General features: G+C 44.9%; 1 protein-coding gene across 2 annotated transcripts in view; it reads left to right on the forward strand.

The window, feature by feature from the left end:
- The first annotated feature begins 386 nt into the window (after positions 1-386).
- TRANK1 (tetratricopeptide repeat and ankyrin repeat containing 1) overlaps positions 387-25,366 on the forward strand; it is a 79,524-nt gene continuing 54,544 nt past the window's right edge. Inside the window, exons 1-7 of one of the 2 annotated variants that reach the window (XM_040636985.1) lie at positions 387-2,059; positions 6,481-6,607; positions 9,699-9,902; positions 12,466-12,584; positions 15,068-15,151; positions 15,392-15,530; positions 17,594-17,728. In XM_040636985.1, the coding sequence (XP_040492919.1) occupies positions 6,577-6,607; positions 9,699-9,902; positions 12,466-12,584; positions 15,068-15,151; positions 15,392-15,530; positions 17,594-17,728 (712 nt within the window). In that variant the 5' untranslated portion in view covers positions 387-2,059; positions 6,481-6,576. The remainder of the gene's footprint in view (positions 2,060-6,480; positions 6,608-9,698; positions 9,903-12,465; positions 12,585-15,067; positions 15,152-15,391; positions 15,531-17,593; positions 17,729-25,366) is intronic. The other variant, XM_008710395.2, reaches the window with a different exon arrangement.

Consider the following 25,366-nt stretch of genomic DNA (forward strand, 5'->3'; position numbering starts at 1 on the left):
TATTTACTCATTTATATGAGAGAGAGAGAGAGAGTGAGTAAGAGAGCACAAGCAGGGGTAGCGGCAGAGGGAGAGGCAGAAGCAGGCTCCCTGCTGAGCAGGGATCCCAAAAGAGGCATATTAATCCTTGTCAGTTGTGAATGGTGACTTTTTTTTTCCTAGTTGCCTGGTCATGGCCAGTTTAAAAAACTGGACAGATAGCTGATGATACTCAGAAGAGAAACATGTTTATATCTGTAGTCAATCAATTCTTTTTTTTTTAAAGATTTTATTTATTTATTTGACAGAGAGAGAGACAGCCAGCGAGAGAGGGAACGCAAGCGGGGGGAGTGGGAGAGGAAGAAGCAGGCTCCCAGCAGAGGAGCCTGATGTGGGTCTCGATCCCAGAACGCCAGGATCATGCCCTGAGCCAAAGGCAGACGCTTAACGACTGCGCCACCCAGGTGCCCCTGTAGTCAATCAATTCTTGAACATTTTTTCATGTTCACCTCTGTCATCTCTGTATAAATTTGAGTCATGGAATTGAGAGATTATTTAATGGAAAGTATATGTGGAATTTTGTACTCTGACTTGTTTAGGAACCATGAGCCTCATTCAGATACAGCTCTGGCTGAGGAACGGAGCGCTGATCCAAAACCCCATCCTCGATAAGCTCATGTGGGTTTAAAATAGGCCACCACTTATATCTGCTTGGATCTCTTCCCCTGTCCCAAAACTTCTCACCAAGATTTGAAATGATAAAAATAATATGAATCATTATCTAAGATCAATAATAAAACCCCCTGATAGATTGTGTGATCTCCCACTCCCAGGTACATGGCCTATGCAAACACCTGAATTGTCCTCCTTCATATTTCAGACTCCCCTTCCCACTGTTACCCTGGGAGGAGGAGATTCTAAGGGGCATCTCTTCCGAGCCCCACCTTTTCTCTGCCTCCTTGGCGGCTGCTTCCCAAGACATCCCTAGATGCTCTCCTTTCTGCTACCTTTGCCCAGCAAACACTCCTGGGCTCCTCGGGCAGGTAGGGCTCCAGGCGCTTGTCTCCGACTACGCAGCCCACCCGAGAGAGAATCAGTAACAGGCAACCTTCTGGGTCTGGCCTTCACACCTGTTACACCACAAATATTTAAGTGCCCATCGCTAGTCTGTGCAACTACAAAAATGAGTAAGACAGAAGTCATGACCTGCAAGAAGTAATCTGAGGGACACATACTCCAAGGCTTATTTTATAGTGTTTTAGGAAGGGAGGAGGGCAGGAGAGGCAGTGGTTGTGGCCCTGTGTCCCAGCCTCTTGTATATGGAGGCCTTTAGAATTGCCCTTCCCCTCCCTTTTCCCGCTCCCAAGAGAATGGCGGGACTATCCACTGAGCTGTGTTTGTACGGACAGGTGATGTGGTATAGTGGTCAAGAGCAGAAACTTGGACGTGAGGTCAGAACCCGGCAATGCCATTAGCAGATGCTTGGGCAAAGTGACTTGAACCTCGTTGAGCCTCAGTTTCCTCATCTGAACAGTGGGGACAGTGCCTCCTTTATGGGCCGTCATGGTGGGTAAGGGAGAAAGTAACGATAGTGCCCTTTTGGGGAACAGCTGCCACTTCTGGGGCACAGGCTACCCATGAGGTGCGAGTTGTCTCGGGCTTTGGCGGCAGCCTCCTCCCTCAGTGCCTGGCTTATCACTACCACAGGATACCTGGAATTGCTCGGCGGCTGCCTCCCAGGTCAGAAAAGAACTGGGGAAGAAACGGTCTCCTCGGACTCCCTGTCTGGTCCCCGGGGTGGTGAGGGGCGTTGTCAGGATGTGCTCCGTGCAGGTGGGTGGGGCCAGAGCGGACAAACTGCCTCTGCACACTCCCAGCCATGCAGACGTAAAGGGAGCCGGGTCCCACGCGGGGCCTGGCCGCCAGCCCTAGCCCCCTCTCCCCACAGGATGGACCCCACGGCTTACGCCGAGCTGCTGAAAGAGTCCGGCAACCAGGTCCTGAAGAACGGGAACTTCTCTCTGGCCATCAGAAAGTACGATGAAGCCATCCAGATCCTCCTGCAGTTGTACCAGTGGGGGTGAGTGCAGTTTACTCCGCTCTTCTGGTGTTGGGTTTGTTTCTGTGTTTTCAGTAAATGGAAACTCCCTCTGTCACTTGTTTACCTCCCGTTTCTTATCACGTCGCCTAGTTTCTGTTTTCTTTCTCTTCCTCCTCCCCTCCTCCCCTGCTTCCTACGTATCTGCTCTGTACTGTGAGCTCCGAAACTGCACAGAGAATACTAAGAGGGAAATAGAAAGTGAAACACAGGGGCTGTTGCACAACTTCCCCTTTTGTCTGGTGATGGGAATCAGAGTTCCTGGGATGGTCCAAGGCCCCAGCCTCTTCGCTGGCATTTGTTTCGTTTTCCTGGTTCTCTGTGCCATTTCCCCTGTGGCTCCAGTGGTACCACAGGGGAGCTCCAGCTCACCTCTTCCCCTGCCCCTTCAACTTCCAACTGACCTGTGCCCAAACATTTTAGTACCATGACATGCTTGACAATTATGGAGGACCCTTAAGAGCTTTTGTTTATGTAAGCTGGAGCTGTCAATACAGCCAGGATTTGAACTTAAAACTGAGATAAATTTAAAATATAGATTCAATTACCTCATTAAAATTTCAATGACAAAACTCATTCCACGTCAACCTCAGTAATGTATTTTAATGAAAAATAAGTATATTTTCCAAAACCAGAAACTTCGTGAGAAGAGCTGCACATTTTTCATTTTTGCAGAGCTCTTTATCAATAGAAGACACCTGACCTCTCATATCTGCTTCTGCATTCAATCCTTTGGGATATCACACATCATGTAGCCCCCCCGGAAGATTCCTGGGATACATGTGAGAGAATGTGTGAAAAAGGCACATAATATCTCAGTTCCTTGTTACCACTGTACCTAATTACCACAATTTAGTGGCTTAAAACAATACATGTTTATTATCTTACAGTTTTGGAGGTCAGAAGTCCAAAATGAGTCTCACGAAGTTTAAATTGAGGTGTCTGTAGGGCTGGTCTTTTGCAGAGGACAATCCATTTCCTTGCCTCTTTCCACTTTGGGTGGCCTCCTGCACGCCTTGCCTGGTGGCCCCTTCTTTCATCTTCAAAGTGCATCCTTCCAGTGTGCTGTTGCATTGTATCACTGTCTCCTGTTCTGTGTCGTGTCTCCCCCTGTCTGTCTCTCACAAGGACCCTTGTGATAGAATCCTAACCCAGGATAATCTCCCCCCAAGATTTAGAAATTGATCACATCTGCAAAGGTTCCCCCCCCATAAAAGGTAATATTATTTAGGGACCATTATTCAGCCTGCTACCATTGTGAAAATATTTGACCTTGTGGACCAATTGAAATGGTCTTAGGGACCCCCAGAGGTTCCCACACCACGCTTTGGGAACAGCTGCAATAGAGATTGTCATTTATGGGGTGCATGGAGCTTAAACTTGTGCTGGGAAATGCCACTGAATGAAATTACTGAATCATGCCTCCTACTTCCTACCTTCTATCACCTTGGTGTCTACCCTCTAGCTGGATGTGAGTTGAGTGCCATTGGCTTGGATCTGTAATTCTGCACCTCCTGGCTAAGATCAGAACGGTGTCAAAGCCAGGCTTAGAGTGCAAGTCATCTGACTTTTTTTTTCTTTCTTTCTTTCTCTTTCTTTCTTTCTTTCTTTCTTTCTTTCTTTCTTTCTTTCTTGAATTTATTTATTTATTTGAGAGAGAGAGAGAGTGAGTGAGAGAGCACAAGTGGGGAGGGGCAGAGGGAGAAGTAGACTCCCCACTGAGCAGGGAACCCAACATGGGGCTTGATCCCAGGACCCTGGGATCATGACCTGAGCCCAAAGCAGACACTGAACCGACTGAGCCACCCAGGTGCCCATAGCATCTGACTTTCTTAAAGATGAAATGTTGTGTAGCAGTTATGGCTGTAGACTGACCCCACACTGTGGGACCACTAACGGGACTTCTGCCTGGACCCTCACGTATTGTCTTTCACGACCTTCCTGCCACTGGCCGCTGAACTAGGGATTTAGGTGCAAGTGCTCTCAGGAGGAGAGAATGGAGGGAAGCAGGATGGGGCAGAGAAGGCTCCAGGCAGGGATGGTGTGCCAACTGAAGGCAGCTTCAGCCTGATCCCCTGGGGAGCTCCGGGGCATGAGCTGTACTGCAGAGCTGGTCCCACTTTGGGGCAAGGGAGCTGACCTTTTGATTCTCATGTCAGTCAGCCATCTATTGTAGGCTGTCTGGCCCTGAGAAGTTGTCCTAAGGAGTGGGGCTGTATTAGTCAGCTTGGGCTGCCATAACAATATACCATTGCCTGGGCGGAGTCAACAACAGGAACTTATTTCTCGAAGTTCTAGAGGCTGGTAAGTCTGAGATCAAAGTGCTGGCCAATTCAGTTTCTGGTGAGAGTTCTCTTCCTGGCTTGCAGATACCTACCTTTGCACCATGTCCTCACATGGTGGAGAGAGAGAGACAGAGAAAGACAGAGAGAGAGACAGAGAGGGAGGAAGCTCTCTGGTGTCTCCTCATATAAGGGCACTAATCTTATCATAAGGGCCCCACTTCATGACCTCAGCTAAACCTAATTACCTCCCCAAAGGCCCCATCTCCAAATACCATTACACTGGCTGGTAGGACTTCAACATATGGATGGAGGGGCACAATTTAGTGCACAGCAGGGTCATAACCTCCGGCGAAGAGTGCAGCTCCCGTTAGGCTGAGGGCAAATCTGGAGAACAGGGCACTGGGAGCCCCTAGTGGCAGCCAGTGCTCACTGCAGCTGGGGATGGTGGCCCTGGGCAGGGTATCTGGGCTCGGCACCTGCAGTCATAGCTTCCTTGCCAGTCACCCACTGGCTGCCCCACTGCCTCTCCTGTGCTTCTGGGGCCTCGTCCCTTCACCTAGAGGGAACGACGGGCAGTGACAGAAGCCGGAAACATAAAGCACTGAGGCTGGGGCAGTAGTAGAGGTGATTTTTACTTTGCTTTTTATTTGTGCTTGTCTGCATCACTTACCTTTTCTATAGTGATTTGTAGTACTTTTGCAATTAAAATATTCGATAAAAAAGAGGTATAAGCCTGGCTTTTTTTCTCTCATGTGTCTTGAATTGAATGGCATCTAGGCTTCAACATATTGTGGTACACTTTGCATATGTCTTCACATTTGGTGTGGTTTTGGCACCAAGCTTGGAGTATTATCCCTAGACCCAGGCAAGAGGACCCACCCTGATATGCTTTAGAGGGCCCTCCTGTGGCTTCCCTCCAGCTGTGCCCACCACCCAGGCAGGAGTCTGTGGGGCCATGGGCTTTACCCACCCAGAGTCTTTTCCTCCCCTTTGGTCCACTCCATGGGTATCAGGACCCTGGAATTCCTGCCCATGGACTCTGCTCCCAGGGCTTTCACAGACCTCCTACCTGCAGCCTGTTCTTCCGAGGGCTGGGCAAGTTCATGCGTGTGGACAGCACTTGGAATCATGCCTCCTGCAGGGCAGGATGAAGGCTGAGATGGAGGGAGTGGGCAGGGGTGCAGTCTTGGCTCACTCTGCCCTGACACAGTTCCTACAGTTCTAAATTTGAACCAGGTATTATAAAGTAGGAAGATAGAACATATTTTATTGAACACTTTGTGAACTTGATTTATGACCTTCAAATACTTAGGGTAGCACTGTCCAATAGGACCTTCTATGATGATGAAGATGTTCTATAATATAGAATGGGGCTATCAAGTACTTGAAATGTGGCTAATACAGCTAAAGAACTGAATTTTAAATTTTATTTAAATTAAATTAAATTAAATTAAATTAAATATGAATAGCTACACATAGCCAGTGGCTACCATATTGGACAGTGTGGATTAACCCCAGTGTGTGTGAGCCCCATTTGCACTCTGGCCCTGGGTCCTGCAAATGTTAGGGCGGTCCTGCCTCTACACTACAATGGTGCTTATCCTGCACCTGTCACAGTAGGTCCGTGGGGATGGTGTGGTCACATGTGTGAAAGGCCCTTCCTGTGATAAGCCCTGCATCCATCCAGTGTGGACATGCACGTAGAGGGGCTCACCCCACACTACACGGATCAGTGTCTGGACTCTGCTGAGGCTCAGTGGGAACTTCCATCCTCTCCGTCCTTAGGACCGGTCACCATTTTCACAGCATCTCCACCAAGGTGGTCTCTAAAAAATAAAAAGATCGGTGGAGAACAGTGAGAGGTAGAGCTGAGGTGCTGAGAACATTTGTCATGAAAAGGAGCAGAGGATTTGGGAGCGAGGAGGGACAGACTTGTACTTTGCGAATGTCCTGGGCTTTCTGGGGTGGGGGGAGAGTTGGAGGGCCAGACGTGATAGGTGTAACTGGGACATTAACTGGCGATGGTGGCAGCCAGGCCCAGCATTGCGGCCTTCAGGGTGGTTTTCTGTATCTGCAGCAAGATAGCTCTCCTGACCACCGGTCCGTTCTTTCTGACAGGGTTCCCCCCCGGGAGCTGGCTGTGCTTCTGTGCAACAAATCCAATGCATTTTACAGCCTTGGGAAATGGAATGAGGCCTTTGTGGCGGCCAAGGAATGTCTCCAGTGGGATCCAACCTACGTGAAGGTACGGTGACAGCTGGGGGCCCTGCCTATCTTCCTCTCACCTCCTCCTTCTTTGTAAAATGAAAGTGTGAGGAGAGCTTGCCTTCAACTCTCTGCACTTCAGACAGATGCCCATAGGGCATGCGAGCCCATCTGGAGGAGACTAACAACCATGGTGGCCAGCTGTGGAAATGCCCTTGTGGGGGGAGCTCGTAGTGTTCTGATATAGTTACACCAGGACTGGGCGTCTGAAGTGACGCTTGCAAGTTTCATTTTAGCCAGCTGGGTGGACATATGACACGGATTCTTCAGGAAGCACTTCTTACGTGGAAATCAGCTCCGTTGGAGAGATTGGGGACGTTTGAGAGGCTGGAGTTAGCAAAGGTCAATAAATGACCATTTGGTTGTTGTTCTCAGCTAAAATTCTGTCAGTGCCCACTCTGCGAGGCACCTCTCTGTTCTTCGTTCTTTGTGTCTTGAGGAGGGCAAACAGACAGGAAGACACCATCCCAGCTCTTGAGTAATAACTCATTGTCCAGTTGGGGAGAGCACAAAAAGCAGAATCAGAGTCCGTAAAGGAGTGGACATTCAGGAGCCTGAGGCACATGCAATGAAGTGTCTGTCAGTGATCTAGCCTATTTATAGCGAGGCTCCGAGATGGGAAAAGCACAGCCCTTTCTCCCCAGTGCTCTGCTGTGGATTGGTTTCAGCAGCTCCAAGGAGCTCCTTTTCCCTCCTTAAGCCTTCCTCCCCGCCCCCGACTGTAAAGGGAAATGCTATCTAGATCCTAGAGTTGCTTCCAGGATTAAGAGTCCTCACTGGCTGTTATATGCAAGTAATGAATCATGGAACTTTACATCAAAAACTAGGGATGTACTGTATGGTGACTAACATAATATAATAAAAAATATTATTAAATAAAAAAAAGAATAAAAAAAGGAGTCCTTGGTTCAAGTTCTTGGCCCTCGGTAAATAGGAGTTTGCATTATTTCCTCAGGGGTCTGCCTTTTGTGCACAACTGCTAGAAGCTGAACAGTGGGAAGTGGGGAGGGGCTTTGACCTACGGATTCTACATCCTCAAGGAAGGGATTTGTCTCTTTTACCTTAAACCCCTTATATTGGAGGATGGATACTTTAGGAACTATTGAATAGTTTTAAAAATGGGAAAGCATTCCTGAGGAAGTCTCCCCAGAGACATTTTAGGATTTTCCCCATCCCCCAGCTGGATGGGGGGGGGGAGGACTTGGGGCATGCGCACATCCCCAGGCCTTGGATGGACTTCCTTGAGGGGCCAGACCTACAGCAGTCCCCAGCAGCACAGTGACCAGGACCCACTCCCCATTCTTACTCCTGGCTGTCTCCCTCTTTCCCCATTCTCTCCCACTTGCCGTCCTCCCCTAAATGTCCTCTGTAGGGGAGGAAGAATGCTTTCTGTCTACCTTCTTTTGGTTCAGTGGCTGGGGCCCTGCAAATCTGACTGACAAGAGACAAATTAACAAAAGAAAACCATATAAATTTTATTTTGTGTTAATTTTTACATGACACAGGGGCCTTCCTAGGAAAGACCCCAAGAGAAGCAGGTAGGCTTGAGAAATCATATATATATTTTTAAAAGATTTTATTTGTTTATTTTAGAGATAGAGAGAGAAAAGAAAGTGGGGGGAGGAGCAGAGAGAGAGGGACAAGCAGACTTGGGACTGAGCCCAGAGCCCGACCAAGGGATCTATCCCATGACCCTGAGATCATGACCTGAGCCAAAATCAAGAATCAGAGGCTTAAAATTGACTGAGCCACGCCCTGAGAACTTATATACATTTTTAACAAAGAGCAATAAACTGTGGAGATGGGCCGGACAAAGGAAAGGCGTGTAGACTTCTGGGGCCTTGGACTGTGGGAACACACGTATGTGTGGGAAACTAATGGGAGGGAGATCAGGCTATCTTAGCAACACTTAGCAGTGCTGGTCCCGCTCAGTGCCGATTTCGGCCTCCTTCATGGCCATAAAAATTCCCTGGGAGAGGGAGAGGGGATTTATGGCAGTCCTCGTTTTCTTAGACTATCTGCTTTCAGTCAGATAAGGGAGGCTCCAGGAAGGGTTCTTTCTGCATCTGTTGAATCTCAAATGCCTCGGACTCAAGATAACACCTATGCCAAAGTGTCATATTTTGGGGTGGCATATTCTCATCCCCTTCATCCCCCCCCACCCTGCAAATATAAAAGATGAAAGAAACTTAAATCTGAGGAGGGCAAGGAAGTGGGGAATTCTGTGTCCAGCTTACCCAGTTGGGGGGAAAAAACCCCACCTTCTCCCACCCCTCTTTTCTGGTTGTTATCTAAGGTTCTAGACTTTCAAAGGAAGGTGAAAACAAATCGAGAAAGAATCAGAGATTTGGTGTCAAGTGCAATTTTTAAGTGCTTGCTTTTTTTATGAAGCCGATTGGTGAACACCTTTCATTATCTTAGAATGTTGTCTTGGTAGGTGCTGGTATGGATTCCTTTAGAGAATCAAAGAGGGGAAAGGCAGTATCATTTTGTTCCTACTCAAGGTACGCAGTGTGTATATAGGTAAAACTAAACCATTTTTCTGTTACTCATTGTAATTTGCCTCTTTACAGAAAGAAAAAATTTTTGCCTCTGGTGTGCATTGCCTACAATGTAGAGCTCAATACATCTCAGTGCTTGTCGTTACCATTTTCATTTTTTTTTTTCCGGCTACATACCCAGTGGAAATTGTGTTTACTTTGATTGAAAGGAGCAGGGAACAACTTCTGTGTTTACATGACAATCTCATTCTTTTTTGGAACACTGTCATCCTAGGATTTTTTCATTCTCTTCTTGCCCGGGCTGTGATTTGAGGCATGAATAAATAAGCCACACATGTAATTGGAACCAGGCCTGCTTCCATCACTCTGTGTCATATGTTAGATGCTGTGTTTAAGTCATGGATTTGAAAGTGATTATTTTCTTGGCGGTTAAAAAACGACAGGAAAAATGTGGCACAGAACGTAACGTGGGAATGCTGTCTCCAGCGCTTGTTAGAAATCTGTGTTTACATAGAAGCGAAACCTCTACAGTCCATTCCCCCAGGTCATCAATCTTTCCTTTCCTTTTAGCGGCTGGTTGGAAGAGATGGGCGAGTTACGGTTTTGCTTTTCTTCTGTCCCAGGGATACTACCGAGCTGGTTATTCTTTGCTGCGGTTGCTCCAACCTTATGAAGCGGCTCGCATGTTTTTCGAGGGTCTGCGGCTTCTGCAAAGCACTCCAGACCAGATCCAGGTTGCTGATTTCCTTGTGGGAATCTTCACCACGATGGGCAGTAAGTTGGAACCGGAGGGAGCCTTTGTTCATTCTTTCTTTCCTTTTTTAAAAAATTTTAAAATCCTATTATTTTATTTGAAAGGCTCTTGGGGAGATAATTCCAGGGTGTTTCTTTGTGGCTGGTTTATGTAGTTTGAATGGAATTATTTTCACACTAGAAAGCATTTTAGAAGCTTTGGTGGCTCATGTCCTTGTAAAAACAACAAAATCCTTTTGCAGAAACCACTTATAAAGCTCTCCCAATCAGACTTCAGTTTTCTCTGTTGCTTCTTATAGATCTTTTCCTCTCTATGCTACTTATTTTATGTGATTTGTGCTCTTTCCTGTGATGTTTGCATGTGTTTCTCCAATACGCCGAGAAATATTCCTGTTTGCTATCAAAATACCCTGGAAGGGCTCATAGAGGTGTTGCAGGAATTCTCTGCCTTTAGTGCTTGTGGTTCTTGGTCATGCCGCTTGGAAGAATGAACAGGTAGACCAGAGGAAGAGTGGTGGGCAGCAGAGCAAAGTTTGCTGAGCTGTAGTGTAAAGCTCCCGGAGGCGGAGAGAGGCCCGAGTAGGTTGCCCCCCGAGTTTCCAAGTCTAGGGGATTTTATGAGCTCTTTTGTGGAACTATTTTCAGCAACCAGGGTGTGCTGAGTCGTACCAATCAGGACTTTGGTCACATTATCTACCTATTAGATTAACGTCAACGTGTGGATGGTCTTTTTTGCTGATATCTGGGGGCTTATGTCTTAACTGCCATTGCCTGTGATAGTGACAAGTGCTTTGTGGGTAACTGTCTTACTTTAGGACGTTTTGCAGAAGTCATTTCTGCAAAGGCTGCAAAGCAGAATGCTAGGGCGCTCCTGTCTGAGCTGCAAAACAGGATGCTGGTGCTGTTCTATCTTAGCTGTCCTGACTCCATATTTTCTTGTTGGGGGCCCAGGCCCTGACTACCTAACTGTCCTACTAACTCCTAACAGTGGAAGATGACGTGGTGCTCAAGGTCTCCCTTGCTATGCTCACTGCAGCAGAGGACCTGGGCACTCAGTGCAGGAGTGACGCACGGGAAGCCTTTTGCGTCACTGCCTCGAGTTATTACTCTAATGACCTTGCCGGTGAGCTGGCTTTGTCAGTGGCCTGGATTAGGCAAAAACAGAAAACCATAAAACACAATCTAACATACTCCTTTAAGATTGTATTGACTTAAGATGTGCCGTTGATAAATGTTTTGCCACTGAGAGACAAAATCAATTGTCACACACGTCCCGATGCTGGAGATGTTAGAATGCGAAAAATGGCACGTGTTAGAATTGGGGGAAAATGGTCTTTGGCTTTCAGAGGTGGGGAAATAGATTCAGCTGTTACAGGTCCAACTGTGCCCACGGAGATTGTGGGAAAGCAACTATTGTGGTCTGTGGCAAATTTGGGCAAGCTTGGCAGACGGGGGAGGGGTGAAAGCCATATCAGGCAGGCAGTGGGAAGGGTTTAGAGGTGGGCACAGCTGAGTCCCTTGGACAGAGAAGTAGAAGATCCCCAGATAAATGCTGACCGGTCCCAGCTTTCCAGTCCGGCTTTTGCTGGCAGTGACCTGCTTGCCTTTCCTGAGTCTGATGGCTTGGCCTGTTCCCTACCATCCCTCATGTCCTCTCTGCATCTTTGTAAAGTCACTGTTTATTTCTGGGTGACTGCTCCCTTAAAAAAATCTGGATGGTTTCCATTCTGCCGCCATCCTGAGAGGGGGCATTTCATGGGACTTCTTAGGGCAATGCATCCCATACGATTATGCCAAAGTATTCCTATTTGGAAGGTGAATGTATGCCTATGGCACAATTTCTAAAATTTGAAAAATATATTTATGGAAATTTTGTATCCTTTCGAGCAATATCTATTTATTTGATATTTACTTGTTTTTGGAAGTTGATAATCCTGGAGGAGAGGCTGACACCTGCCCTTGCTCCTTGGATGATCTCATTCATGAGTTTGAGAAATGTGGTTTGGAGGATCATGAGATGCAATGGGCCACTAGGTTAGAAGAATGTGTGTTGACTGAGAGTTGGCAAATCTGGGTCCCCGTCTTTGTTTTTGTCATTAACTAGCTGCATGATATGCCATGAAACCTGACCTCATTTGTCATCATTTCTCATCGGTTGGGTGAAAATAATATTTGTCACATCTTTCTTAAAGGATATGAGGTGTTATTTTTTTATTTTTATTTTTTTTAACTTCTTTTGAGTTTCTATTTCCTCCTCTATAAGTGGAGATAATAGGCCATTGCCTTGTTGGTCTGTTTGAGGGATTAAATATTAGCACGTATTGCTGGGCTTGGCATATAGAAGAGCGAAGTGACTGTTAGCTCACATCACACTGCCTAACTCTTGGGGCATTGAGCTGATAGGTTAGCCTGAAGTGATTGCTACTTCGGTCCGTTATAAAGGACTTTTACTTTGCAAATGCCTTTCTTTCTGATAGTTTTAATTTTCCATGTATCTATCTGTGGTCTTAATTGGAGAACCTTTCCCTAAATGTTCTAGACTCTGCCCAGGTTAAAATTTCTAAACTATGGAAATTTCTTTCAGGTGACCCCATTGTTTTGCAAAGTTTTTTGCCCTGTTTTGATCACATTTTTACTACCGAATTCTCAACAGAAGTGTGGCAATCTGTAATAGAAAAGTTGGCAAAGAAAGGATTATGGCATGTAAGTAAAAGAGGATGGCTCTCTTGTGGGGACGTACATTCTTGGTTAAATGGACTCTTTCTGTCTGCATTGGGGAGGGGATTGTAATTTGTTATCTGTGTATTTTGATGCCAAAATAACTTTTTAACTGCACCACCATTGAAGATGGAAAGTCACTGAGTGATATAGATTAACCAGTTTCTGTTTTTTTTTAAAGATAGGAAACATATTCAGAACACCTAATAATAATATTAGCTAATGTGTATCGCCCTCACTCCTTGCTCTGTGTCTTCATTGTCATCACAGAAGTGTCAAGTTCAGGTGCTAATGATAATGTGGAATGAGGAAAATAAACAATTGCATGTTCATCTTCATCATCTTTTTATACTGCATTTGCTAGTGTTGGCTTAGAAGACCTGCCTGTGTTACCCTGAGCAATTCTGTGTAGCTTTTTTTCTCAATTAAAAAAATTTAAAAAAAAGATTTTATTTATTTACTTGAGAGAGAGCGCGTGCGCGGGAGAGAGCATGAGAAAGAGAGAGAGAGGGAAAGAGCATGTGAGCATGAGTGGGGGGGGGGTTGGGGAGGAGCAGAAGGAGAGGGAGAAGCGGACTCCCTGCTGAGCAGGGAGCCTAGGATTGTGACCCGAACCAAAGGCAGGCGCTTAATGGGCTTAGCCACCCAGGTGCCCCACTTCTGTGTAGCTTTAAGGGACTGCTGCCCACAGATAACAGTGAGGCTGCAGGAGCCAAACCCAGGGCTGGGAATCCAGAGAATGGAGGAGTGGGGTGGACTGTGAGCCTGGGCTTCAGTGTCACACAGATGCCTCCTCAAATCATAATCTTCCACTTTCTCTTTTAGGCTAATTACTTCCCCTCTGGGCCTTATTTCCTCATTTGCAAGTTGCAGGATATATACTTACTCCTCAGGGTTTTGGTGAGAATGATAAATAATGGACCAAGAACACCTAATAATAACATTAGCTAATGTTTATCAAGGGCTTACAACGTGCCAGGCACTGAGCTAACGGAGCTTTGCAATGCCTGGCATGTGCTAAATGCCCAGTGAATATTAGTTGTCACTGATGGTGGGCTCTCAGTGCATGTGGAAAGGGCTGGCCAAAGGTGGCAGTTAGGTCAGGAAGGGCCTGCTGGGCTTTCGGAAGCTGGGCAGTCCAGCAAAGTCACCAAAAACAAGGGCAACCTATAAGGACTCTTGAGCCAGGCAAGGTAAATCACTTTAAAATACAGAATTCTTCAATTTTTAAAAAGCTCATGGATTACATTGGAAATCTAATGAAATTGATGGGGTTTTCTTTGCATACACAACAGTTATGGGTATAGTTTCAGGTGGTTCATGGGAAATCCCTGAAAGTCCAGCAACAAGTTTCCTGAAGCTCACTCCCATATCAAAAGGTCTTGAGAAAGCAGGCAGGCAAGGGAAGGTCCAAGATTGCAGCTCTGTGGCAGGTCCTTTGGTCCAATATTCCAGCTGTGGGGCCCCAGTCATTTTTTCACATACTGGAAATAGAGATATCTTGTTAAAAAAAAAAAAAGCCAGGTAAGCCATCAGGATTGTCAGAACCCTGAGCATGTCATTTTGAGATTGGGGTGTGTTCAGGGCGAGCAGTAAAGAGTGGGCATCAGGCTGCAAAACCCGGATTCAAGATGTGGCTCAGTTCCTGTGGTCCCACATCCACTAGCAGGAGCATACATGATGGAGGTTGAGGCCGAGCCTGGTCTCCAGCCGTGGCCATACCAGAGCCTGGAGCCCTTAGACCTGTTGGCACACCTGGATGATCTCAGTAGGGACCTCTCAGGACATGCTCTGTGTGTGACCTAGGAAAAATGGCTTGACGTTTTCAGGATTCAGTTTCTTTAGTGACTTTAGATAGCGTCACTGGCTCGCTGAGAAAAAAAAAGTTTGTCAATTTCTGTAGTGTCAATACTCTCACCAGGGCCCAATTTGAAGTCACTAATAAGGGCTCCGGGACGTGGCACTGGGAATTCTGAACTGCCGTCGGCTCTCACTCACCGGCTGGTAGGAGCCGCTCCACACACTGCTCCACAGGGTCTAACGGACCCCGAACACCTTGGGGCTTATGAAACACTGAAGTGCTAAAGAATGAATTGGAATGAGATACTTGTAAAGGATCGGATTTTTCTGCTTGCTGAGTAGGCTTTAAGAACTTTGCAGGGAATCACTTCTTTACCCATTGTAGTCTCAGCAATGCTGCTTGACGTCAGCAGCTGCTGTCCTCAGCTGGCTCTGAGGAAATGTGGGGAGAGCTCAGCTCTCAGCAGGAACAGGATGTTGGCTGGACAGAGGGACTTCGATTACAGCTCAGGCTGTAAAGCTTGGTAGGTAGCTTGAAAAGAGAGATAGGGCTGGAGGGTATTTTTTTTTTTTCTTGCTTGTTTTAACCCTGAAGATAACTTTTGCTCTAATAACCTATGTGGAGAACATGATAATTCCGGCTTTTTCTTTTTCTCCCTTCTCATCAGTCATTCCTACTTCTGTCGGCCAGAAAAGACCGGCTACCAAGAAATATCCATGTCCCAGAGTTATCACTGAAGAGTCTCTTTGAGGTAAGGTGACTTCTTCAAACATACGGTCTCAAGTCAGGCCACTTCAGGCTTGTATTTGGGACCTCAGCTGTATAGGGGGACTTCAGCTGCCTCACTGCAAATTGATTATTTATAATCATCTCAGGCTTGGGCCACAGCTCTCCAGGTATTACTGATCCCGAACTTTATGAGTGAAGGAGTTTGAAGTTTCATGTTGATGGAGTGACTTCCATAATTCTTCTTATGTGTTTCTTCCCCCAGAAATACGTGTTCATTGGACTTTATGAGAAGATGGAACAGGTGCCCAAGTTAGTGCAGTGGCTTATCTGCATTGGTGCGAGTATCGAGAGTGTAGGACCGTACCCTCTTCATGCCCTCATGCGACTCTGTATCCAAGCAAGTGAGTGCTCTTCTAGTCGCACACCATCCAAGGTGCCCTCCCAGCCCTGAGCTCCGGCGCTCCACTGAGCTCAAGAGAAAACCAGAATTTAGCCACCTGAAGGTGGCATATTCAAATGATTTGAATACACAAATAGTTTGATTCTTCAAATGAACAATGGCAGCAGGGAAACAGCATTGTTTTTATTCCACCTGGGACCTGGTAGCTAAGGGGCCCAAGTCAAAAGGATTCTGTGTTCCTAGACAGATGCTGGCAGCAAACAAGCCCTGAGACCCACGCAGAGGACTTGGGACAGACAGCCTTTGCAGGGCAGAGCACCCTGAGGCTGTGGAGTTTCTTCTAGCTGGCAGAGCACAGGTGTTCTCTCCCCTTTGTTCAAGTTCATTTTCTCATTAGCCAGAGGGCTGACTGCCATGGTGGTGGTGGTGCTGGGGGCCGATACCAAGGGAAACACTTGTTCTTGCTGAGACAGAGTGCTTGTGGGTCTTCTGAAGGATGTTGATGTTCATACAATTCTTTTTTCTTTCTTTAAGTCTTCACCACCTGGCGATAGGATTTAAATTTTAAAATGTTTAAATTTTTTCATTAACACATACACACGTTAGATAAAAAAGCTTGTTTTTCTTTTCCAAGCGTGTATGGCATCAGTGTTGGACATGTACCCATACTGTTTTAGAGCCAGAAGGGGCCAAGAGGATTTTCTAGACAGTGTTCCTCTCCTAGGCTGGATGGCCTTCCCAGGAATGAAGGAGTGAGGGGGGTGGTCAGGGGCTTCAAGACCTGGGCCGCCATTTTGCTTTAGCCACATTTGCCCTGCTGTTATCCATTTCATATACTGGGGAGTCCATAAGATGTTTTATTCTTACATAGGGATTGGTGGATCAAAGATTTAAAAGTAAAGACTGATTAAAAGCAATCTGATCCAATCCTTCCAGTTTTCAAGTAGGAATCTGGAACCCAGAGAAGTGTGTCTCTGGTTGTGAAAGTCACGATTCCCTACTGTGTCTGCTCTTTACCTTAGGTCCTGCAGGTGCAGGCAGGTATCAGTCTGATCAGGTGTTTAACTTTATCCTTGATTTGTAGAGGAAAGCTCTGACATGGTGACAAACGGTGTTTGCAGAGTTGGCAGAAGCATGTGGCTTTCCTTGAGCCTAGGAGCTATAAGAAAGGAACGTGGGAAGATAATTTTTAAATATATGTCCTATTGATTGTAATGAGTAGGGTGATCTTTTCAGATCCTGACCTGATTCCGACATGGGCACTGTTGGTGCCCTGCCTGGAGCCTCTTTGCCACCAGGGCCCCCATCCCCACCTGCTGCTCCACAGCTGCCTCCTTCCCCCAGAGCGCTGCTTTTTGCCAATTAGCACCACTTCCTACAGAGGTTCTCCCTCATCCTCACCCCCTCTCTAGAGGTATTTTGTAGCTCTTGACTGACTGACATGCAGTACAAAAGGTTAGCCCCTGCCTCATGATGGGTCAACACTGTGGTGCGGTTTATGCATCCTGTGGGATTCGGCTGAGGCCGCTCAGCTGAGACCACATCTCTGCTTGCCTCCTTCCCCTGCCCTATCCTGCTTCCCTCTCTCTTTTTCCTGAGCTCCCTGTCAACAACTCACATGTATAGGAATCCTTGTCTCAGGCTCTGCTTCTAGGGAGCCTGACTGAAGTTCATTATGAGTAACTTTCTCTCTTTTTTAGAAAAATTTTATTTATTTGAGAGAGAGTGAGAGAGAGAGCATGAGGGGGGTAGGGTCGGGGGAGAAACAGACTCCCCACTGAGTAGGGAGCCCCATGCGGGACTTGATCCCAGGACTCCAGGATCATGACCTGAGCCAAAGGCAATCGCCCAACTGACTGAGCCACTCCGGTGCCCCTATGAATAACTTTCTATAACCAATCCTTTTAATTCACAAACGCTGTGTCTCCTGGACCTATTTGTAGTGAGTGCCAAATGTGTGCGGGATTCCCCATTTGGTTCCCTCAGGGTGCTACACACCGATGTGTTTTATTGATTTTCTGTGTATAGAAAATAACATCAGTCACACATTTTAATTCTCTTCAGAGGAAAACCATCTTTTTAGGTGGTTAATGGACCACAAGCCCGAGTGGAAAGGCCGCATCAACCAGAAGGATGAGGATGGCTGCACTGTCCTCCACGTCGTCGCCTCGGCCCCCTACCCAGGATACCTCATCAAGCGTAAGTAGCAGCACTAGGCTGGGGGGTGCGCTGTGGGCTGACTGACCTCAGGCATTAGAGAGCCCACTCAACCGACCACACCTATTACCCATCCATCCTGGGACAGGCTCAGGCTAAACCTCACCTGGAATTAAGCATGACTGGAAGGGCAGGCTGAATGCAGGAAGGACGGGGGGTGAGAGAGGGAAGAATGGCTGGGTCCCACATGCTCTTGCAGCTTCAGGGGCTCCGTGGGATTGAGTGTCTCAAGGACAGGGGCTCCTGGCTGTACTTGTTCCCTCCCTCATCACATAGTTACTAAGTGCTTTATTTTGTGCCAAATCTGCACTAGTTACTGGAGATACACTGTGAACCAGACCACTGATGTGGTCCTGCTTCTTGGCCACTTGTGAATCTAACACAGGGATTTCATCCTCCATACTCGCCAGGGCCGGACAGGCCACGAGGAAGAGTGAGGCTGGCGCAGGCAAGGACAAACTGGTTCACTGATACAGACATACCTTGTTAGCCTGTGAAATAGGAAGGCTGTGTGTGCTCCCACCCACCAGGCTCTCTGATGCCTCTTGCCTTTCTGGAAACCCGTGGAGACAGCACATTTTGTTCTATAAAAACGCTAGGGTAGCTGTGATGATGAATGGTAAGGGACTCCCAGCCCCAGTGGGAGGGAGCTGACAGAGGGGGTGGGGGGCTGGGGAGTTTGGCTTGCTGTGGCCACAGCCTCCTGCTGATCATGGGAACCAGGCCTTCCCGCCATCTTCTGAAGGCAGGAGACGTTGGAAAGAGGGATTTTTTTAAAAAATAAGACAACTCATGATTATAAAATGTCCACTCAAGATTAAACATGCCTGAGGACTAGACAGAGCCCGGAAACATCTGGTTGGGGACCCCTGGCCTGGGAACTTACAGTTTTGTGTCCTTAGCTTGTCCCGGAGGAGCGCAGTGAGGTGTATTTCTCTAATGTCATTCTCCACTGGACTGGGTCCCAGAAACCACATCTGGGCAAATGGAGAAAAGGTGTGCTACAGAGGCTGTTTTGAGCTTTATTGAAATATAATTCATATACCATATAATTCACCTGTTTAAAGTGTCCAATTCCATGTTTTTAGTACATTCACAGAGTATTGCAACCATTATCACAATCAATTTTAAAACATTTTCATCATCTTCAAACGAACCCTCGTTTCCATTAGCAGTCACTCCCTATTTCCCCCTCCCTCTCCAGCCCTAAGCAACCACTAATCTACTTTCTGTGGCTGTGGACTTGCCTGTTCTGGACATTTCGTATAAATGGACTCATACAGTCTTGTGACTGGCTTCTTTCACTGAGCATGCTTTTAAGATTCATCCTTGTTGCAGCGTGCATCAGTACTTCATTCCTTATTGTTACCAAATAATATCCCATTGTATGGATGAACCACATCTTATTTATCCATTCATCAGTGGATGGTCATTTGTTCAGCTACTATGAATAATGCTGCTGTGAACTTTTGCATATATGCCTTTGTTTTTGGAATATATTTTCATTTTCTTAGGTAGATACCTAGGAGTGGTATTGCTGGATCACATGGTGACTCTATATTTAATGTCTTGAGGAACTGCCAGCTTGTTTTCCAAAGTGGTTGCACCATTTTATACTCCCACCAGCAATGCACAAAGGTTCTAATTTCTCTAAATCCTTGCCAACACTTGTTACTGTCTGTCTTTTTGGTGTCCCTTGAATTTTAGTACCCTCTGAGAGACAGTGGTATCCTGGCAAGTGTTTGACAACTGGGTCTTCAAAAAGAAAAGTCCCGAATTGTGGTGTTTGCCAATTTCCTTTTTGTAAATACTTCCACCATGATTGATTTCTAGTTATTAACATGATGTCATTGAACATGGGGCTGGGACATGTGCAGTAGCATACCATTATATTGTATTTTTACCACACAGATCCATGTTAAGATAGATGTAAAGAAACCTCATCATAGATTATACTGAAGTGTAGCAAAATAATTAGGAAGTGATGAGTTTTGTCTTTAACGTGATTTATTTATTGTAAGTTTAAATTAAGTAAGTTGTTAGTAATGGCTGTGTTTATCAACCATCTTATAGCATTTCTGGACATTCGACAGTTGGCCCTCGTGGACTGGTGTGAGCTGGGTCCAGCTCACCTCTGCGCTAATGATAATTAGTCTGGTAATTTACAGTTAAAGTCTGTGCCTCCAATCACTGTGCTCTCCTTACACATCCCCAGCCCAAAAATGCCCAAGAAAAAGTATTTCCAGACAAGACTCTTTGGGTTTGCAAAGAAACACAACTCCAAGTCTCTTGAAATCCAGGTGGTTTGAGCAGTGTTTGAGTATTTTATATGCACACAGAGCCTTGGATTCCAACTGTATGTCTCAATAACTTGACAAGCATTCCATTTCCTGGGACTGAAATGAGTGCTTTCCAGTACAAGCATGATGAGAGCCATGTGCAAAATTTTAAATTTTCTGGTAGGTCTATGAAAAAGTAAAGCAAAATAGGTGAAATTAATTTTAGTAATATATTTTATTTAACCCATCTATCCAACATATTGTCATTACCTTGTGTAATTAGTATAAAAAGTATGGAGACCTTTTACATTCTGTGTTCTGGTTTTGTGCAAAGTCTTTGAAGTCCAGCATGTGTTTTGCTCTGCTGGCACATCTCCGTGTGGACTAGCCACATCTGAAGTGCTTGGTAGCCATCTCTGTGCCTCATGGCTGCCATATTGGACAGCACAACCTCATACTATTTCTTGCAAAAGCTGAAACCTTCCCGACTTTCTGAAACATGGGAGAATAAACACGTGAAGTCAAGAGACGGCCCTTTCTTCATGTAGGTGTAACATGCGCTGCCCCCACTCCCCGTCCCGGCTGCTGCCAAACGAGCCTTCATGACTCTTATAGGCCGCTTCTCCTTTTAATTCCACCTCTCTCTTACTACCCACGTCTTCTTCCTCTCTTTCCTCAGGGAAGCTCACCTTTTTTTTTTAAATCTTCAATTTGAGCTAATTTTAGACATACAGAAAAGATGTAAAAATAGTTCAAGAGTTTCTGTATATCCTCACCCAGCTTCCCTTAATCTTAGCATGTTATAGGTCAGGGTGTAGTTATTAAAATCAAAAAGTTAACATTGACAGAATGCTATCAACTAATACACAGACCTCATGTGAATTTCACCCTTGTTTTCATTAATGTCCTTTTTCTGTTCAGAGACCTACAGTGCACTTGCTTGTCAGGGCTGCTTAGTCTCCTCCAGTCTTTGACAGTTCCTCAGTTTTCCATGCCTTTGACCCTTTTGAAGAGTATTGGTCAGTTGTTTTGTAGATGGTCTATCAGTTTGAGTTTGTTAAATGTTTTTCTCATGATAGAATAAAGTTATGCATTTTTGGTAAGAATACGACAGAAATGAGCTCATAGGCTTCTCCATATTATATCAAGGAGTTTATCATGTCAATATGTCCTTGATGTTAACCTTGATTAGTTGGTTAAGGTGGGATCCGTGAGATTTCTTCATTGTAAAGTTACCATCTTTTCCTTTGTAGTTGTTAAATATCTTGCAGGAAATACTTTGAGGCTGTGCAAATACCTTGCTTCTCTTCAAATTTTTGCACAGTAATTTTCTATTCATCGGTGGATCTTGTCAGCATCAGCTATCACTGTGATCTTTGATTAATGTTGATTTTTTATTTTCTTCTTTCTTTCTACATTTATTACTTGGAATTCTGCTGCAATGAAGAGCTGTCCCTTTTCTGTATGTATGTATGTATGTATGTATGTATGTATATCTGTATGGACTCAAGGATATTTATTCTATGGGATAAAATCCGTAGTTGCTCAAATTATTCCAGCTTTGGCCATTAAGTACTCCTTTCTTCAGATTGGCTCCTGTGTTCCTTGGACAAGCCCCATCCTTTTTTGAGAACTTCCTTACTTTCAGACACCACAAATTGCTTCAGGCTCATCATGAATTTTCTGTGTCCCCCTGGAATCAACCATTTCTCCAAGGATCCCCAGTTCCTTTTGTTAGAGAATGGTGTAGAAAACAAGGTCTGGCACTGGCTGTGATCATTGTTACTGGAGTGCCATTATTTCTAGGCCTTCTTAGCAGACAGAGGTAGGAAATGTGTGTTCGTGTACTAACCCATGGATACACGTGTTTGTATTACTGTGTCCATCTGCATGTATTTGTATTAAAAACCTTAAGTTTATACTGATACCACTGATTCCATGGTCATTTAGCCTTTTAAAATTTGTAACATCTCTCATCTATAATATATTTTACTTGTTCAGTTTTATAAGTTTCAGACTTGCTAAACCATGTCCGTTTGAGAAACACATCTACTAACTAGATGTTTGTTTTATGTTCATTTTATGTTTGTTTGTGTTCAGTTCTTTTTGTCTCCAGTCAGATACTAAGTTCTTTTCCTCCCCACCCTATTTACTATGGTTATTTTGCTCATTTGTAGTACACTTAGGTATATTTTTTCAGTGTTTGCATTCCATTTTAGGGTTGGATCGGTTTTGTTTATATTTTGGTATGTAAAAGGCACATGTGTGAAACATTACTATGGTTCTGGGAGTCTGAACTTTGCAGAAAGATATACTCAGAGAAGTGTCACTTCTTCCTCATCCCTTGACTCCTCTGAGTTCCCACTTCCCCCTTTTCTCTGCCCCTTTCCCATTCACCCCCCTGTAGATGATCGGTTTCTGTTTATTTATTTTTTTAAAAGGCTTATTCTTCCTGGATTCCTTTTGCAGTAATGAGCAGACACATATGTGTTTTCTTACACCTCCTTTTTTTTACATGGAGGGTCCATTATATAGATTCTGCTTGGCACCTGGCTTTTTTTTTCATTAACAGTGTGTCCTGGAAATCACTCCATATTCATTCATATGCATGAATGCATATGTAGTTCTGTTAGATATCGTCAAATCTTCATCCAGAAGGATTGTACCAATTTGCACAACCACCCATAATGTAGGAGAGTGCCTCTTTCCCCACAGTCTCACCAACAGAATTTTATTGTTGTATTTCTAAGTTTCTTCTGGTCTGAGAGGTATGAATTGGTATCTCAAGGTTGTTTTAATTTGCATTTCTTGATTTTTGTGTGAGTTTGGATTTTTTTTATAATAAACGGACACTTTTCCAATGAAGACATACAAATGGCTGACAGACACATGAAAAAATGTTCAAAATCATTAGCCATCAGGGAAATTCAGATCAAAACCACATTGAGATACCACCTTACGCCAGTTAGAATGGCAAAAATTGACAAGGCAAGAAACAACAAATGTTGGAGAGGATGTGGAGAAAGAGGATCCCTCTTACACTGTTGGTGGGAATGCAAGTTGGTATAGCCACTTTGGAAAACAGTGTGGAGGTCCCTTAAAAAGTTAAAAATTGAGCTACGCTATGATCCAGCAATTGCACTACTGGGTAGTTACCCCAAAGATACAGACGTAGTGAAGAGAAGGGCCATATGCACCCCAAAGTTCATAGCAGCATTGTCCACAATAGCTAAATTGTGGAAGGTGCTGAGATGCCCTTCAACAGATGATTGGATTAAGAAGATGTGGTCCATATATACAATGGAATATTACTCAGCCATCAGAAAGAATGATTACCAACATTTGTAGCAACATGGATGGGACTGGAGGAGATTATGCTAAGTGAAATAAGGCAAGCAGAGAAGACAATTATCATATGGTTTCATTCATTTATGGAACATAAGGAATAGCAGGAAGATAGGTAGGAGAAGGAAGGGAAGAATGAAGGGGGGGGTAAACAGAAGGGGGAATGAACCATGAGAGACTATGGACTCTGGGAAACAAACTGAGGGCTTCAGAGGGGAGGGGGGTTGGGGGATTGGGATAGGCCGGTGATGGATATTGAGGAGGGCACATATTGCATGGTGCACTGGGTGTTATACGCAAATAATGAATCATGGAACACCACATCAAAAAAAAAAAGAGTTATATCTTTTTCCTGGTGCCTATATAGTTTCCTTTGTAATGTTAGATCCTTGATCCATTGGAGTTTCATGTAAGGATCTAGTTTTATCATTTTCCAGATGACTACCTATTTGTCTCAGCATCATTTGTTTAGAAGTGTTCTCATGACCTCGGCAATTTGAGATGCCACTAATTCTGGACTTTCTGTTCTGTTACACTGGTTTCATTGTTCACATAGGCTTGTCTCTCTCTCTCTCTCTCTCTCTTTTAAGATTTTATTCATTTATTTGACAGAGAGAGAGAGAGAGAGAGCACAAGCAGAGAGGGCGGCAGGCAGAGGGAGAGGGAGAAGCAGACTCCCCTCTGAGCAGGCAGCCCATGCAGGGCTCTATCCCAGGACCCTGGAATCATGATTTAAGTCAAAGGCAGATGCTTAACCGACTGAGCCATCCAGGAACCCCTTCATATAGACTTCTTCGAATCACCTTTCAAGAACTAGTTTAAAAATTGGAAGTATACTCCGCACCAAGATGGTTGAAATAAAAAAAGATGGACAGCAACAAGTATTGACAAGGATGTGGAAATTTTGGGACCCATTGCTGGTGGGAATGAAAAATGGTGCATCTGCTTTGGAAAAAAGTCTGGCAGTTACTCAAATAGTTACCATATGATTCAGCAATGTTACTCCTAGGTATATGCCTCACAGAAATGAAAACATATTCAAACAAAAACTTGTACATGAATGCTCTTAACAGTATTACTCATAACAACCAAAATCGTGCAGACAACCCAAATCTCCAACTGCTGAATGGACAAACAAAATGTGGTACATACAGACAATGCAATATTATTCAGCCATAAAAAAGAACAAAATACTGACACACGCTACAACATACATGCACATTGAAACGTTATGCTGAGTGAAAGAAACCAGACACAAAAGGTCACATATTGCATGATCTCATTTATATGAAATGTCCTCCATAAGGAAATCCCTAGAGACAGAACCAGATTACTGGTTGCCCTGGGGGTGGGGCAAGAGGAAATGTGGAGTGACTGCCAATGCATATAAGGTTTCTTTTTGGGGTGATGAAATGTCCTGGAATTGGATAGCGGTGATGATTACACAACTTCATAAATATACTGAAACCCACTAAATTATACACTTTAAAAGGGTGAATTTTGGGGCGCCTGGGTAGCGCAGTCGTTAAGCATCTGCCTTCGGCTCAGGGAGTGATCCCGGCGTTCTGGGATCGAGTCCCACATCAGGCTCCTCTGCTGGGAGCCTGCTTCTTCCTCTCCCACTCCCCCTGCTTGTGTTCCCTCTCTCGCTGGCTGTCTCTCTGTCAAATAAATAAATAAAATCTTAAAAAAAATAAAAGGGTGAATTTTATGGTATGTTCAATCAAAAGAATTTTAAAGGCAAAAAAGTCAAAAGAAATTGAAAGGCATGCTCTTGGTAAAAAAATTAAAGAATTCAAACACTTTAAAAAGATGTGTGATAAAAAGTAAATTCTCTTTCACAAAGTCTACCAAGCATTTTTTTGTGAGTCTTGACAATTTTTCTTTTCCTCTTTTAAATATGAATGTGTACATACTATGCAACTTGCTTTTTCCCTAAACAATAATCTTGGCCATCTTTCCCTAATAGTACCTGCATAACTATTTCATTTTTTTT

The sequence above is a fragment of the Ursus maritimus genome, unplaced genomic scaffold (assembly GCF_017311325.1).
Source record: "Ursus maritimus isolate PB19 unplaced genomic scaffold, ASM1731132v1 scaffold_20, whole genome shotgun sequence".
Lineage (NCBI taxonomy): Eukaryota > Metazoa > Chordata > Mammalia > Carnivora > Ursidae > Ursus > Ursus maritimus.